This window comes from Lepidochelys olivacea, assembly GCF_965140295.1.
Source record: "Lepidochelys olivacea isolate rLepOli2 genome assembly, chromosome: 8".
NCBI classification, from domain to species: domain Eukaryota; kingdom Metazoa; phylum Chordata; order Testudines; family Cheloniidae; genus Lepidochelys; species Lepidochelys olivacea.
The window spans coordinates 83,359,406-83,377,764 of NC_140418.1; the positions used below are offsets into that span (position 1 = coordinate 83,359,406).

The 18,359-nt window shown below is 38.7% G+C and overlaps 1 protein-coding gene across 9 annotated transcripts in view; it reads left to right on the top strand.

The window, feature by feature from the left end:
* FUBP1 (far upstream element binding protein 1) overlaps positions 1–18,359 on the top strand; it is a 40,380-nt gene that overhangs the window by 14,878 nt on the left and 7,143 nt on the right. For all 9 annotated transcript variants that reach the window (XM_084637807.1, XM_084637814.1, XM_084637808.1 and 6 more), the window contains 6 exons: positions 1,023–1,164; positions 2,768–2,928; positions 4,175–4,329; positions 4,420–4,499; positions 8,502–8,630; positions 9,716–9,790. In XM_084637807.1, the coding sequence (XP_084493933.1) occupies positions 1,023–1,164; positions 2,768–2,928; positions 4,175–4,329; positions 4,420–4,499; positions 8,502–8,630; positions 9,716–9,790 (742 nt within the window). The remainder of the gene's footprint in view (positions 1–1,022; positions 1,165–2,767; positions 2,929–4,174; positions 4,330–4,419; positions 4,500–8,501; positions 8,631–9,715; positions 9,791–18,359) is intronic.

The following is an 18,359-nucleotide window of genomic DNA, read 5'->3' on the forward strand; positions in this document are numbered from 1 at the left end:
ATTTTTTTTTTTCAGTTCAGTTTAAAGCCCTTAGCAATGTCTTGTCCTGGCTATTCTAGAACTACTTTTATTCAGTTGACAGTTGTCTAGTGCACTACCTTACTATCCCTTTATCTAATCATTGGCTAATGGTCCCACCTTTATATCTGAAATAGGCAGGCAATTGTGTGTTGCTGTATTGTGAGGAACTCTCCTTTTCCCTGTGAAATCCCTGTTTTTTGCCCTCCCACACTATTTTTTTAAAGCTTTAACTTTTTTTTAAAAAAGTGGTTGGGACAAAAGGAGTGGTTTCAACATTTTTATGTTTTCTGTCTGTGAATACCTCTCTCAGCTGCAGAAATGCAGGGTACTGTATGTGGTTATCCTTTAAAAAATACAGCAGCAATTGTGTGTTTAACTGCATTACCTTCTGCTTAATTCTTCAGGGGGAGCTATGTTTAGTGCATATGCTTCAACTATGTGCTAAATCAGATGCAGGAGCATAAAAGCTTCCTATACAGACTTTTCTGACCAGGGCACTGTAGGCTAGCACAGTTACCCACTTCTTTATGTGCATGTGCGCGCACATGAAACTGGAATGTGCTTCTTCCCCTCACCATTCTGAACCCTGTCCCCTTTATCCAGCCACTACTGCCTTCCCTCCCATCTCTTCACTTCCACCTACTGGATGCCAGGTGGTCTTCCTTCCCTCCTCTTGCACCTCAGAGTGATTTTGAGGAAGACCACTGGACTCCTGTGGTATGTCAGTACTTGGGGTAATCTTGAAATTAAGCAGGAACATAAAATGACTGAAAGCACTTCAATGAAAAATCCTTATCAAACTAAATGTTAACTGTATAAGTTACTGTTTGTGTGTGTGTATATACAAATAATAAAGCCTCTAAATGTATTAATCTGACACTTGTTAGTTGGCAGTGGGCTTCGTTCTAGAGTCATCTGTTGTCACTAATGAATTAATTGCGGTAAATGAGGCAGTAAGTTTTAATAGTGTGTGCTAACTTGTTACTTTTCCCCTCCATTAGGCTGGTAATCCTGGTGGTCCAGGACCTGGTGGTCGAGGAAGGGGTAGAGGCCAAGGCAACTGGAACATGGGGCCACCTGGTGGATTACAGGAATTTAATTTTATTGTACCCACTGGAAAAACTGGATTAATCATTGGAAAAGGCAATATATTTTAAACTAAAATATATTCTAACTAGAAATCATAGTACTTAACATTTTTGTGTAGTTAGTTATACCAGAAATCTTGGCAAAAAGTGCATTGATTTTTTTCAATTTAGTTTAACAATGTAATCACATTGTATACATGTTGATTAATGCAGCACTAATTTCCTTTTTCTTTAGGAAAGAATGTTTTTTTTCTGGTAGCCATAGTAATGTGCACATTGCTAAGATTATTTAAATATAACAATAAGTCTGAAGTTTTTAAAACTAAAGGCTGAAATGTTTATCTCTTACCTTTTTCCAATTGGTGCAAGTGCGTGTAACTGTTCTTTAGTATGATCTTAATTTAGACTTTCCTTATCACACATACTGTAATTATGTCACAAAAGAAATCTCTGCACTTTTCAGCAAAGATCTAATAAAATGAAGTCTCATTACTAAGATTTTTTTACCTTTACAAAATACCACAATTTATAGAAGATACTAGGCTTTGAAATATTTTAATTAAAACTTAAGATGTACTACACTGTCAAATGAGAGATTCTCTTTGATTGTTACCCTTGTCTTTTTTTACTCATTTGTAATGAGTCTTTCAGACAATACAAATTATTGATCTGTTGTAGTTCATCTTTTGACTTGGAATACTAGTGCAAGCTTGTATCCATTTAAACCATGCATCTCCCATCTGAAAACTGTGTAGCTATTAGTGTTATAAGTAACATTTGAAATTACTGCAAATAAAGGAGACTAGAGAGGAAAATGTTCTTATCTTTTCAGTTAGTTTACTTGTGCACAGTTGGTAGCACTTGTTCAAAAATTAACTTCACTGTTGGTCAGTTGTATTTTCTGTCATTCATACTAACGTGATGACACCATTCATGCACTGCTCTGGAGGAGCTCAGGTATGTGCTCTTCAACAGACGGGGAAAAAATATTGTGGGGTTTTTTTTGGTTTTTGTTTATTTTAAAGCACATTATTTGGAAGGCGGGTTTTTCGTTAGTCAGTTAAAATTAAGTGTCCTTTTAAATTGAAGTTGAGGTTCCTTCTTTTTGTTCATTCTGTTTTCCCTGTATTTTATCTTGTTCTTAGTATTACATAACTGGCAACTAAATCTTTTCTCCCTTCCTCTGGTTATTTTTACTTAATAACAAAATTTACTGGTTTCTATATGCATAATTTATCTTATTGAACACTTCTGTGAAGTGTATATATCTGTTTATAATTTTAGAAATCTTCCTGTCTAATACTTTGTTACAGTTTAAATAAGTGACATGTCTGCATGTGCAAGAAAAGCACTATTCTATGACTTTCTTACTGAACTGGTTTTCAGATACTGATATTGTCTTGCAGTCTCTTCCCTTGGGGCTGGTGTTTTGTTTGCTTTTTGGTTTGTGTGTTTTTGGCTGGGTCTCTACTGTTTACAATATGTCAGACCCAAGGAAATATTTTATTTTTTTGTATACCATGTGTAACTGAAAAGAATAGGTTATCAACTCTGTAATTTAGTAGTTTACTTACTTCCTTGTAGATGGCTTTTGCTTATATCTTATTTAGTATGTAAGTTAAATGTCTTGCCATCAAAGGTGGATGTTTTGATTACAGGTGGTGAAACTATCAAAAGCATAAGTCAGCAATCTGGGGCTAGAATAGAACTTCAGAGAAATCCTCCACCGAATGCAGATCCTAACATGAAGTTGTTTACTATCCGCGGGACACCACAACAAATTGATTATGCTCGGCAACTTATAGAAGAAAAGATTGGAGTGAGTATTCGAAAAGGCATTTTTACTTGCTGTAAAGGCCCCCGGTACACTCATCCCTTATTGCTTCAAGATACAATTGAGATAATACAGGAAGTTGAACTGAATGGCTGAGGCTGTTTTCTATTTCTTCCCTCTTTTGGGTTGCTTGTTCAAATGTTATTAACTGGTTGATAATAACTAAAAGTTGTTGTTAATCAGCATCTGATTGTAAAATGAGACATGTAAGCATAATCACAGCCTAATTTGCACTCTTGATGGTAGTCTGAGAGGTGAAGGATTAAATGGGAAGAAGACAGAATGCAGTTTTTGCTGTTCTTGTTCTGTGGACAATGAAGAATTTGACAGCCTAGGAGACCAATTTGGGTCCACTAAACTATTAAGTTTTTTAAAAAGCTACATTAAACACTAACTTATTTCTTTACAAACTCCTCTTACTCTCTTCAGGTAGATTTGTTTCAGTCATGGTTCATAATGTAGTCTTGCTGCTTTTTCTATTTAAATCATTTTTGTTTGCCTGCACATAGTTATAATTTCTTCTTGACTTTATTTTCACAGTTTTTGTGCATCTGGAATTTGTAATTAAGTATCTAAGTATGCAAACAGTGAGCAGTTGGACTAAAAAACCTGTATTGATTTTTATACAATGCTCAGAATAGTTCATGCATAGTTTGGTAATGTTCTTTTTTTGCAGAGAATTGAACTGAAACAATATCCTTTGATTAAAAGTAAAACTTTTCACATTTAATTTTTCTAAATGAATTCTCTGGTTGAAATGAAGAATGACTTGTTTTATATCTTCATATCTTCGTTCAGAACATTCATATCCTCTGTCTTTTTTTTTAATCCTACTAGTAAAGTTTAAGCCAGTGGTTGTCTAATTACTGTCTCTCAATCATCAGTTGTACATGAACATAAAGACTTTTCTGGTGGTCAACAGAATGAAGTATTTTGATTTTTTGAATATCTTGATACATTAAACCCGCTGTTGTTGGTTATTAGGAGAGGTTGTCCATAAACAGTGTGGGTGTTGTAATGGCGTGGTCCTTGAGAACCAAATCAATGGGAGGAAGGCATTGGAGTGCTAGCTAGGAAAGAACTCCTAATGAATCAGCGCTTGGAAGGAAAAGTTTAGAGAACACCTGGGTGAAACCTTTTAGATGAGCTTCTATTGGAATTCAGACTTGTGTTTCCGGTGTGTGAAAACATGGGGGTCACTCTTCCCCCGCCCACTTCTTTCCTGTTATAGGGTCCAGTAAATCCTTTGGGTCCACCTGTTCCTCATGGGCCCCATGGTGTTGTTCCTGGCCCACATGGACCTCCTGGACCACCAGGTCCTGGCAATCCTATGGGACCGTATAATCCTGCTCCTTATAATCCAGGGCCTCCTGGTCCCGCACCTCAGTAAGTAACACTTCAGTTATCTTATTTTTTTTTTTCAAAAGGTGATTCTCAAATTGGATTTCATTGTAAGTGGCTCTTTGTCTTTTACAGTGGCCCTCCAGCCCCATATGCTCCACAAGGGTGGGGAAATGCCTATCCACACTGGCAGCCACCAAATCCACCAGATCCAGGTAAGAAATTCAGTCTTTTTATAAAAGGTTTTGTTCAGGCACACATTCAATGCATGATTGTACGTGGCCTGCTTTTAAAAGTGTGTTTTTTCTTTTTATTTATACGAGTAAATCTGAAAAGCTGTTTCTCCTTGGAATCTACTTCATTGATACCCACTTTGAATGTGCACTTCCACATATACCATGTGTTGGTGGTGAATTGTGGAAAATCAGTTGCCAGAAAAGCAGGACTATGCTTTCTTCTTGTTAAGGAAAGCATAACATTGGGGGCATGCATCCCAATTTCACTTCAATTTTCCTAGTCCGTTGAATATCAGAATTATTTACAGTGTTGAAGTGAAGTTTTCTTTTCCCATTAAATTCACTTTCATTTTTGTCTTTGTGCCCATTTTGTTCAGAGAGACCACTATGTCAGATGCATTCCTCTGACACATTATGCTTCTGTGATCCTCTCTAACAAATAGATTTGGGGTTTTACATTTGACCATTGTCCCTTCTAATTTATTAGTGAACATGGTTTCTTACTATTTCTGCTGTAACAAAATCTTTTCTGAGTAAGTAGTGTTGATCCAGATGAAATTAAGCCCCTTAAATTGCTCCAAACTTCCCATGTTTCTCTTCCCTGTTTTGAGGGGTGGGTATTCTTCAGAACTTTCAGTCCCTATTAATTCTAATTTAATTAAAGTTGTTCCGGATCATCAGGTTCTGGGATTTCATTCTCAGTACTTAATTATTTTTTTCATAATCTATTCTGAAGTCCATCCTCTTTTAGAAATCTTCACCTGAAGAAACTTTGAAAATAATCACAGTCTCTATTTATCATCGTTGTATTGAGAAATTGGTGATTTTTTTGTAGGGTTGCTCTTCCAAGTGCAAATATCTTAAATTTTAGGATAGTGATGCAGTATTTTCAGTTTTGCATTGCCTTTTTTAAAACCTTGGGCACATGTTGTTTGCAGAATATTTACATTTTGGCAGAGCACAAATATGATCTTGAGGCTCTGTTCCTGCTGTACAAAAGATTCATCAATAATCCCAGCTAGTGCTAGTTGAAAATTTTTCTCTCAAAACCACTTTTGAATGAAAATTGGATTTTTTTTTAGAAAAGAAAATTGCTTCTGTGGAAAAATGCCAGCTTTCAATTGAAAAACCAAACACGAGTAAATGGGAATATTTTTCAATTTTGGCTGCAATTTGAAATGCTGCTGTTTTATGGGAGTTTCAAGCTACATTTACACTAGAAGCAGTGCAACATTGTAGCTGCACTGATGCTGCAGTGGTTCTGGTGATGATGCTCTTAGCTGACGGGATAGCTCTCCCGTTGGCCTAATTTCTCCACCTCCCATGAAGGGCAGTTGGCAAGAGAAGCTCGCCTGCCAACATAGCGCTGTCTAAACCGGTGCTAAGGTTGGGCTGAGTGACGTAAGTTATACCGAAGTAAATTCTAGTGTAGACAAGGTCGTAGTTTATCTCGTTCCCTTTCTGGACTGTAGATTCTGGGCTACGCTACAGCTGGGGACACCTATGATGTGTGGATCAACAGGAGACTGTGGTGCAGTTTTGGGAGATGCAGTCTAACCAGGAGCCTGGTCTGTAGATAATAGGGGCATGAGGTTCTTTAAAACTTAAATTCCATGAGTCACTACAGCATTTCCAAATCGAAATTTTGTTTTAAACCAAAAAAAAAAAAAAAAGGCGGGGGGGCTTTCAGTTATTCACCAGAAGTCAACATTTTTGGCGGTGGGAGTCCATTTCTGACCAACGCTAGTCCTGACCCAGTAATTCTAATGATGGAGAACTTTTGGCCATCTCTGCTGTGAGCAGAGTTCTTTTTCTTCATTTTACTGGTCTTTGTCAAGCATTCTTCAAATTCTAGTTTTCTGACATCTGTAACAGCACTGGAGATGCACAGATGTAGTAATTCATATAAAAATATCCCCATCTTCAGTTCTTTAAAGCAGAGCTATTCAAAGTAATTTCTCTGTGACAGTTTCCTTTGATGGGGCTAGAGAGCACTGTAATCAGTTTACATCTATGGGTAGCCCAATTCTTCAAACTTTCAATAAATTAATGTGTGAACTGCATGGGAGTGCAGAAGCAAAAGAATGACAAACCTTGATCTTGGTGTTTGTATTCTCTCAGTAAACATTCAGTATTCAGTCAAGGAGTGACTCAGTATATAGTTAGGGGTGGTATTAGGATGGTTCAAGTGTTAGGTTGGTACTAGCGTAGAGATCATAGGATCAAACTGAAATTTTGTAATTGATGAACTGTACTATAATAGTATCAGCATTTTAGAATAAGTAGGAATCAGTGGACCAGATCCTGTCCCTTGCTTTGCACTGTTCTGCAGCCACAAAGCAAACTAACTGGCTACACAAGAATTCCCCTGGTACTGGGGGAATGCCTCAATGGTAGGGCTGGCATAGCAGCTCCTACACTACCCCCTTTCAGCATCCCTTTCACCACACCCTCCAAAAAAAAAAAAAAGTTAACTCTAAGTTGTTCCTTGGGACCAGCCAGGTCAGAGATGCTTGTTTGTTTGTTTGTTTTTTGGGGGGTGGGGGGGGTCTTAAATCTCCTCCCTGAGATCTGACCCAGTGTTTTAAAATACTTAACTTTAAAATTTATATTTAGAACATGCTGTTTTAGTGCTGTGTGCATTTTCAGTATTTGGCTTTCATTTTCTTTTAGTAATGTTTTATTGTTTTCTCCTCTGCTCTACCCAATTAGTTCTCTCCAGAGCACCTATGTAATTTTTTCCATCTGTTCAGTTTGTGGCGCTCCCTCACTGATTTTGTCCATGGGTGCAGTTTCAATCATCCTTTTCCCATATGCTTAGTTCTGTCTTGAGAATCCCAGTTGTAATTTTTTTTTTTGCCTCCAACTCTGTTGATTAGCCACCCATGTTCATAAACAGGTATCCATAAGCTTCAAGAACACACACCCACATTTGCTGCTGAGCCACATGAAGTTTTCCAATCCTTGATGTACCTGAAAGCTTCTTTTGCAAACTGGTGGTGTAATTATCTTCATGTGGTTCAGCAGAAAGAGTAAATTGTTCCTAAAAGGTGAATGTGGATAAATGGGAGAACCAAGAGGACTGGAAGCAAAGACATTTGAGACTCTAGCTATAATTAAAAATAATGGATGGAAGGGAAAGAGATGATCAGATATGTAGAAGGTAGGTGTAACAGTGGTAACATGGTTTACACCTTCTAACAGCTAAAACTGTAAAATTGCCTGATATTCATAGCTATGCAAGGATGGGCATTCAGGATCTTGGGACACTTGTTGCATATTCCAAGTGATTAACACTGTCTTTAACCTGTTTTCCCTGTTAAAAATTAATTGCAAACTTATTTAAAAGAATGAAACTCCTTTGCTAAAACCATCTCACTATATCCATACTTACCCCCAAAATGATGCTGTTAGTGTGAGATTACATTGGGAAAACTTTTGTTGAAATTCTGCAGAGTTACGTTGATCAAAACAAAAAATGTCCATGTTACAGTGCCATGGACATTTTAAATACAAAAAAATTAAAATCTTTGAATTCCTGAACCACGCCTCTAGCAATGTAAATTGTATAGTTAGGCTACTAAAACACCCATAGGTCAGCAATATTGTACAAAAGTACACTTCGTAGCACATATGTAATTTACTACACTAAACACCCAGCCATCCCCCATGACAGATTGTGTGCTGTAATACGAAAACTTGACAATGAAGTTGACTTGGTTAATGTGATAACCTTAGCTCAGAAATTTTTTCATAACTTCCATTTTTAATGTATTTGTGTTTTAGTGTAACCAAATTCAGTTGATCTTAATGGGTTAAAATGAATTACAATACACACATAGCTACGGTAAAAATTAAGTATTTCATTAAAATTTCTCAGAAGACAAATTAGGAATGCCAGAAAAATTCTTGATCTGTAAGAATTTTTTTTTTACAAAGCCTACTGCTTACACTATATGAGAGTGATGGTTTATTTCTCAGGTAAGCCAGGAACAGACCCCAATTCAGCAGCATGGGCAGCTTATTATGCTCACTACTATCAGCAGCAAGCACAGCCGCCACCTGCAGCCCCTCCTGGTGGACCACCTACGACCCAAACTAATGGACAAGGTACACAGATCAATCTGTTACAAGGAAAAACTGCTCATTATTGAAGGAAAATAGTGGACCACCTAGACTTTTATCCTGTAAATGTTGATTGGGTTCTCCCATACAAGGGCTAATTTATTGCAAATTAGCCTATTGTGTTGGAAAAACCTTACTTCTAGTGCCAAAACTTTAAACTTGCAGCTTTGCTTCAGGTTCATGAGTGTTAGGGATAACCTTTAAAATGGTGGCAAAGAGTCCTGTGGCACCTTATAGACTAACAGACGTATTGGAGCATAAGGTTTCGTGGGTGATACCCACTTCGTCTATAAGGTGCCACAGGACTCTTTGCCGCTTTTACAGATCCAGACTAACACGGCTACCCTTCTGATACTTTAAAATAGTGGTTCTCAACCAGGGGTACCCATATCCTGGGGGTATGCAGAGGCCTTCTAGGGGATACATTAACTCATCTAGATATTTGCCTGGTTTTACAACAGGCTACATAAAAAGCACTAGTGAAGTTAATACAAACTAAAATTTTATACAGATAAAATGAGAAAGTAAGCAATTTTTCCATAATAGTGTGCTGTGACACGTCTGTATTTTTATGTCTGATTTTTGTAAGCAAGTAGTTTTTTAAATTTACAGGTGCAAACTCAACTGATATGTCTCGTTTAAACCAATATGGGAGTCCAAGCACAAAGTCATACCAGTTTAACTAAATCAGTATAAAATCACACCGTGATTTATATCTGTACAACTTTGTGTGTGCACCTGGTCTAAAACATTTTAGACTGCAAGTGGCATTTGCACAGTATGTGAGTGTTATAGATTTCTTGAATTCTTGAAATTTAAAGTATTAAGTTTTGAACTAATGATTATGTACGGTTTTGTTATTTTAGCATTAGCTAGTAAATAAGCTTATTTTTATAGTGTGTTGTAGCAGATTAATTGCATTCATAAGTAAATTATATGTAAATATTTAAGCCATTTTTTGTTTCAAATTAATTAATAGCTGGATGCTTGGAAATGTTAGTATACAAATATTTTGTTTAAGTATATAACTAAATTCATGCATTATTTTATTTTTACTTCCTATAAATCAGGAGAACAACCAAATCCAGCACCAGCAGGGCAGGTTGATTACACCAAAGCTTGGGAAGAGTACTACAAAAAAATGGGTATGTTATTCATTTTTGGTTTGTTAAAAAAGTAGAACTTTGTAAGGGGAAAATGGTGTTTACGTTTGATTTGGCAGAGTTTTAGCAATAAAAATATAACTGTTTAATGCCACAGTCAATTGGCTTAGGTTCTTCTATTGTAGTAATTGAGCACATTGTGCCAGGAAATCTTACTGTAATTAAAATGTTATCTTTTCATTGTGCTATCAGTCAGCAATGGGCAGTGTTCCACATTCGGGGAGGGAAAGTGTATATTTCTTCTTAAAATTCCTTTACTCCCTAGCTGGCATTGAGGAACAGATGTAGAAGTGTTTTTTTGGTTTGTTTTTTTTAAGCAAACATGATTTCCAAAGAAACTACACTGTGTAACATATGAAACATCCCATATTTAATTATTGAGTGGCAAAGTAGCATTATTTTTTTAATCTTTTTCAACTTAAATACAAATTTTTAAAAATCTTCCAATATTTGGAGTTCATTCTTTCTTTTATGTTGCCTTTGGGAATCTGGAAATTTGAAGTGTGTTTTATAAAGTTGTTGTATATCTTCCTGGTTTGGAAGTTCATCTGTTTAACATTTGCTCTTAGATGACCACTTTTATGTCTTTTTATTTTTATTATTGTCTTTTGTTTAGTCTAGTTTTTTATAACAAAGCTTGCTACAAATGAATGCCATTTCTATAGGTTTTATATGGCATGTCATATTTTTTAAATCTGTTATTAGTTGTGCAACAGCTAAGTGCTATAAACTAAATCCTACAGCTAGTGCTTGTTCTTAGCTTTGACTAGTTTTTTAAAATAAATAAAAGTGAAACTTGTGGTTCTTTGAAGGGATACATGTTTCACTTTGCTGTTCAGTTGTCAGTCATTTCTTTATTTCTCCTTTCTTCAGTAAAGAAGGAAAATTTGGCACCGATGTGTCAGACCTGCCAATAGGTGCTAATTCACTTTTCTGGGTCATGACCTCTTCTCCCATTTTGAACATAATCTCGTTCATGAGGCTCAGCCATATCCTTAGGCATACTGCAGAATTCCTGCTTCTGGCCATGCAAATAACAGCAGCTTTGATTTCTCACTTTTTCCATTATCATACTTGTGTTTAAAAAGGCAGACTTGGAGTAGCAGTGAGCAGTATTTCTCTTCTTTTCAGTCTTCATCCAGGGGCAGTTTTTAGGGGCATGGTGCACCAAATTAAAGCACCCATCAGTCTTCTTTACCTCTATTTCTTCTTTTCCTGAGCATGATGCAGTTGTGACCAAATGGAGCAGGTGAACCATTTAAGAGGTCTTCCATCTCCGGAGGGGGAGTTCTGTCGCAATTCTCCCAGCCTAAAAGCACTTTGCCAAAAATGGGCTCAGATTCTTAACGTTGGTTGGGCTTTTCCATTCTTTACCTTAACCGCTCAGACTTCTCTTCAAGGGTGAATCAGTCCTATTCAGATCCTGTTTAGTGCCTGTGAATCTACAGTCAGGTCAATGCTTGCTGATCATGGATTTTTCCCATTAACTCCTTCCCCATTGGTCCAGTCCACGACTAAGGCAACAAGCTCAAAAGTCTCTTCTCACATTCTTAAAGTGATAATTGCAATCCTTGTCAAGAAATCTGGTATTTATTCTAACTTGGTTTCCCTCCAAAGGAGGATCTAGGCTCCTTCAAGGACCTTTCCCTTCATTTCCTTACTAAGTGCATATCAGATGATGAAGGGCACAGGGGCCCAGAGCATGGTTAAGTCCTGAAAAAGGGACCAGTTCTCAGATGGGGGAGAAAGATAAGGCAAAGAATTCCAAAAGGGCAGAACAAAGAGGAATTCAATAGTTCGGAAGCATTCCAGATCCTTATCCTTCTCTTCTAGCTCCAGCTGTAGTTAATCTCATGAAAGGAGTACTCTTGACTTTAAACCTTTGTAACCCTGAGCTAGAGAACCAGAAGAGGTCATTTCTCCACAGACATGTTCAAGGTAATGGGCAAGAAAGGTGATTTCCCCATTGAGATCCATCCAAAATGGAGGATGAACAATTGATATCCAAGGGCAAATATTATTCAGTATTAAGTCAGAATTTGCAGTTCCCCTTCTCTTTCTTCAAAGAGGTTGTAAGGGAGGAATGGGAGATCTCTGACATGGGGAAGAGACTGTCCGCAACACATTATGCTCTGTAAGCTTTCAAAACCCCAAATGCTCCCACGTCGATAGTTGCAGTGGTACCATCCGTTGTAAACCGTATAGTAATTCCTGGCAGGAAGATAGAAGCTATCTTTCATAGGGCCTGGGAGCTACTCTGGTAATTACATATTTCATGAGAGCAAATGCTTGCTGCCGCCCCCCAGAGCCACAATAAGTTTTAAGTTTGTTATGAAGAAAGTTATTCTTAGCTATTGTATTCATAGTGATGGGTAAATAGTGATGGGTCCATGATTTCCATGAGGTTAGCAGCAAGGGCCATGGCTGCAGACTCCATGGCCAAACACCCACCAACTCCATCTTAAACACAAGACTGCAGATAATTACACTTTGCAAATTCACCATCTCAAAATTCTTAAGTGGAATCCTTTTTGAGGAGAAGCTTGAAAAGCTGGTAAGTGACAGTTTGGACAAACCAAATTACTTGCTACCCACTCCAGCAAAGTCAAAATGGCAGAAGTTATTTTCTTCCTATGAACAAAGATACCATCTTATTTCAAGAATAAAGCCTGGGCATGAAATGCCAGGGAGAAAGCCAGATCAGGAAATGGCCACTTTTCCTCCTTTCAGTCATACCATCAATGTGTCTGTAAGAAAGTCTGCCTCTGCCCAGGGCTAGGAGGCAAAATATCGTGCTCTTCAGACTCATGACTCAGACAGTGGGTACTAGAGAGCATAGCAAGAATACTTTGGGGTTGTCTCCTCCACATTCTTCTTTCTTTCTGTCTCAAACCTTGAAGAGTAACAAACATCAATCCATACTGAATAACACATTTATTGCAAGTTGGGGCAATAGAGCTTGTCTTTTTAAGACCAAAGATACCTCAGGGTCTGCTCTATTTTCATATTAAGCAATAGATCAGGTGAAGTCCAGATCATCCTAGACATCAAGAAACTGAACAGGTAGCTGAAGATTAAAATACAGGGCACTCTTCCAGTATAGCAGCAGAATCTCCTGCATATGACCTGATATTGCTGGACCCTGACAGAAGCTTAACTGCTATCAGCAGTTTATCAATTTCACCTACCAAACTGCCAGTGCAGAGTATTGCAATTAGGTCTATCCTCTGCCTCCAGATTTTTGTCAAAAATAATAGTGGTGATAGCAAGACTCTGGACTGTAGGAACTCATATATACCCCTTGTTAGGCAACATAGTTGCTTAGAAGTTGATAAATACAAGGAGGGCCAGTGTGTTCCTGACATAGGAAAAGCATGACTAGATTCAGGCACTGATCTAAGGCATTACGTTGTGGAGAAACACCAGTCCATCCTTACCTGCAGCTCCCAGGTCTTCTGGTCACATGAATATGTACAAGACTGCATGTGAGTTTCAGGAGTTCCAGGACCATTCAAACAAGACGCAGAGGAAAATGAGGATGCCATCCACTGTGATTGTCCCTCTGCTGGTAGAAACAGGAAGTCCATGTGATGATAGAACCTTTTCTTCAGTCAAGAGGCCAGCCTTTTCCATACCACCAGCTTCCTAGGGATGAGAAATCAGGTTGGCTGTTCTGGCAGTCGGGCAACACAATGATCATTACGTATATAAATCAATGAGGGAGTGCAAAGAATCTCAAGTCTAAATGCTTAAGCATGAACTCTCCTATTTCAATCAAGATCAAAATAAAAGGATACCATAAAACCAAAAAGTGGACTAAGTTTTCTTCAGGTAGACAACCCAGAATGGGTTGAATGAAGAAGTATTCCAGCAAATATCCAGAGAGCCAAGCTATCCCTCATATAGTTATATTTCCATCCAATTGGAATGGAGAGTTAAGGGAAACAGACCAAGGTTAACTGAGGATATGTTCTGGTTCACAGAGGGCCTAAATGGTTTCTTTGTGTGCTTCTAAGGCCCCATCCCTTCCACTGTAAGGAGAAGCAATTAAAAAGATGAAGGCATAATCATTGTTAACACAGATTGGACCTACTGGGGTTATCCTAACGGTCTTATTTCAATTTCTCACCAATTAGGATGCTCTGTTGCAGATCCTGCTGCAGAATCCCAATCTTGACTACCTGAAACTGACAGCTTGGTCATTGATCATCAAGTCCTAAATAGGATGGGATGTTCATCCTAAGTAATAAACTCTTCTAGCCTTTCATCTTCTCTGCTTACACACAAATTTGGACAAAATTCTTTCAGGTGCTTGGAGAGAGATCCTAGGAAATCAGAAACTGTAGTTCTGGATTTCTTTGGTCTGAAATCTCCCACTTGTTTCTTTTTGTCTCAGCATTAAATAGTGTTATAAGCTCAGATCGTTGAAATATTAAGCAGGTATTTCAAGATTCCATAGGGTAGTACATCTGTCCAAACCAGCAGTCAGACCCATCCTCTCTTCCTGCAGATCTACGGATCTGCAGTCTTCACAACCTATTCACTGAGACGCAAGATGTAAATTCCATACATTTTCTTTACAGAATCATGATTCCGGGTTGCAATTATGTCAGCAAGAAGAGTGTCTGCTCTTAGAAGGCACAAGCTTTATTATTTTTTCCACAAAGACAGTCACTTACTATTCCAGAATAATTCCCAGAATCAGTAATTACAAAGGAACTTTTTTCCATACATCGAGGGAGTTCATTACTTTAGTTTTACCCTAAAGAGCATTGCACATTATGAGTATGAGACGCATTCTTAAATTTTATCATCGTAGAATCTTCTAGTTCAGGGTGTAATCATTGCTTTCCTTTACCTTCCGTACCTGGGTCTGAAAATGTCTAGAGTTTTCAAAGTCAAACTCTGCATCAGCGAGTTCCAAAGATAAACCGTCTGAGTGGATCAAAGCCCATTCAGCATGCTCTGCAGTAACATCTTGGCAGATGATGAAGCATCAGCCACCACAGAAGAATCAGAAAATTTTCCAATTGATCACCCATTAACATGTTTATAAAATGCTTGACCTTAATTCCTGTTCAGAAGCATTGTTCAGAGGTCCCCAAGTATCATACTAATACTTAAGGAAGGAATTCCTCTCCTTCCGTATTGCCCACTACAGCCTAGAACTAAACTATTAAACTAAAAAAGAGCCACCATGGCTTAACAACCATGTAGAAGAAGCAGTGAGAGATGAAAAAGGCATCTTTTAAAAAGTGGAAGTCAGATCGTAGTGAGGTAAATAGAAAGGAGCATAAACACTGCCAAATTAAGTGTAAAAGTGTAATTAGAAAAGCCAAAAAGGAGTTTGAAGAACAGTTAGCCCAAAACCTCAGAAGGTAATAAACACAATGTTTAAGTACATCAGAAGCTGGAAGCCTGCTAAACAACTAGTGTGGCCCCTGGACAATCGAGATACAAAAGGAGTACTTAAAGACGATAAAGTCATTGCAGAGAAACTAAATCATGGAATATCAGGGTTGGAAGGGACCTCAGAAGGTCATCTAGTCCAACCCCTTGCTCAAAGCAGGACCAATCCCAAATTTTTGCCCCAGATCTCTAAATGGCCCCCTCAAGGATTGAACTCACAACCCTGGGTTTAGCAGGCCAGTGCTCAAACCACTGAGCTATGAATTCTTTGCTTCAGTCTTTACGGCTGGGGATGTTAAGGAGATTCCCAAACCTGAGCCATCTTTTGTAGGTGACAAATCTGAGGAATTGTCACAGATTGAAGTATCGCTAGAGGAGGTTCTGGAATTAATTGAGCAACCTAACAGTAACAAGTCACCGGGACCAGATGGCATTCACCCAAGAGTTCTGAAAGAACTCAAATGTGAAATTGCGGAACTATTAACTATGGTTTGTAACCTGTCCTTTAAATCGGCTTCAGTACCCACTGACTGGAAGATAGCTAATGTAACGTCAGTATTTAAAAAGGGCTCTAGAGGTGATCCTGGCAATTACAGACCGGTAAGTCTAACGTCAGTACCGTGCAAATTACCTGAAACAATAGTAAAGAATAAAATTGTCAGACACAGAGAAGAACATAAATTGGGCAAAAGTCAATATGGTTTCTGTAAAGGGAAATCCTGTCTAATAGATTACTAAGAGTTCTTTGAAGTTGTCAACAAACATGTGGACAAAGGGGGATCCAGGGGACATAGTGTACTTAGATTTCCAGAAAGCCTTTGACAAGGTCCCTCACCAAAGGATCTTATGTAAATTAAGTTGTCATGGGATAAGAGGGAAGATCCTTTCATGGATTGAGAACTGGTTCAAAGACAGGGAACAAAGGGTAGGAATAAATGGTAGATTTTCAGAATGGATAGGAGTAACTAGTGGTGTTCTCCAAGGGTCAAGTCCTAGGACCAATCCTATTCAACTTACTCATAAATGAGCTGGAGAAAGGGGTAAACAGTGAGGTGGCAAAGTTTGCAGATGATACTGAACTGCTCAAGATAGTTAAGACCAAAGCAGACTGTGAAGAACTTCAAAAAGATCTCACAAAACTAAGTGTTTGGGCAACAAAATGGCAAATGAAATTTAAAGTGGATAAATGTAAAGTAATGCACATTGGAAAAAATAACCCCAACTATACATACAATATGATGGGAGCTAATTTAGCTACAGGTAATCAGGAGAATGATCTTGGAGTCATTGTGGATAGTTCTCTGAAGACGTCCATGCAGTGTGCAGCGGCAGTCAAAAAAGCAAACAGGATGTTAGGAATCATTAAAAAAGGGATAGAGAATAAGATAAAATATCTTATTGCCCTTACGTAAATCCATGGTACACCCACATCTTGAATACTGCGTACAGATGTGGTCTCCTCATCTCAAAAAAAGATATACTGGCATTAGAGAAGGTTCAGAAAAGGGCATCTAAAATGATTAGGGGTTTGGAACGGGTCCATATGAGGAGAGATTAATGAGGCTAGGACTTTTCAGCTTGGAAAAGAGGAGACTAAGGGGGTATGTAATAGAGGGATATAAAATCATGAGTGGTGTGGAGAAAGCGAATAAGGAAAAGTTATTGTTCCCATAATATAAGAACTAGGGGCCACCAAATGAAATTAATGGGCAGCATTAATTAACAATAAACTTGTTTATTAAAACAAATAAAAGGAAGTTCTTCTTTACACAGTGCACAGTCAACCTGTGGAACTCCTTCCCTGAGGAGGTTGTGAAGGCTAGGACTATAACAGGGTTTAAAAGAGAACTGGATAAATTCATGGAGGCTAAATCCATTAATGGCTATTAGCCAGGATGTTTAAGGAATGGTGTCCCTAGCCTCTGTTTGTCAGAGGGTGGAGATGGATGGTAGGAGAGAGATCACTGATCATTACCTGTTAGGTTCACTCCCTCTGAGGCACCTGGCATTGGCCACTGTCGATAGACAAGATACTGGGCTGGATGGACCTTTGGTCTGACCCAGTATTGTCCTTCTTATGATGTTTAACTGGTGGGTAAGTAATTGTTAAGAATAACAAAATTGACTGCTTCTCTGGGACTTTGCCTCCTCCTCTTAGTCTGGCTTCTTTGAGAAGTCTTTCATATGCTTCTACAATGGCCTCTTCAAGGTGCATGTGTATGTATAGTTAATATAATCTAATAAAGCATTACTGGTAAAAAGTTTCAGTATGCTAATTAGAATTTAGTGTTTCAGTACAGCTTTGGAAGGTGGAAGGACTCATCCTGAGTGAAGGGACGTGGCGAAGCCCCAGAATTCCATTATTCCTGTGGGAATTCTGTGCCAAAAAATTAAATTTTGCACACAATAATTTAAAATTCTGCAAACAAAATTTCCCCCAGGAGTAGAGAGAAACCCCTACGACAACCCAGTTCCTGCTTCTTTGTCATCGTCTTCTCTTCTCCTCCCCTCGCTCCCCCCCAGCACAGCCAGGGGGCCCAGACATTCATACCTCTTTCCCCCAGAGCCCTGCTGTGGGGCCCTCCCTGGCCCAGACACTCTCACACCACCTCCGCCCAGACACTCACACTCCATACCCCCACCCTCCCCCAAGGCCAGCTGCAGGTGCACATCTCCTCCTCTTCTCTCTCTTCCTCTCCCCCCACCCCCAAGACACTCACAGACCCTACCCTCCTAGAGCCCGGGGAAACCCTGGAAACCCTCCAGTTCCCTCTCCCTCCCCCCAGCCTTGTCTTCTATTTGCGAGCGAGCTGGGTTTTGCCAGGTCCAGCGGCTCCTACTGGTGGCCAACATCTCTACAGCCTATTTCTGTGGGGGGACAGATGGAAATTCTGCACACCCACCATTAATTTCTGCAAAATTGTGCAGTGGCACAGAATTCTCCCAGGAGTAATTCCATGGAGTAAGCTTGAGCTGTCTCTATTTGCCAGAAAAGTAGTCTAACCCAGATCCTTTCTGGACCTCTTCCACAAAGTAAGTCAGCAGATAATAAATTCGATACTGGTTTTGGTGTGAGTTTTTGCACTCCATAAAAATAAATTTTTCCTTTTCCATTTGGGCTTCTGGAGATGTGAAGGGAAGA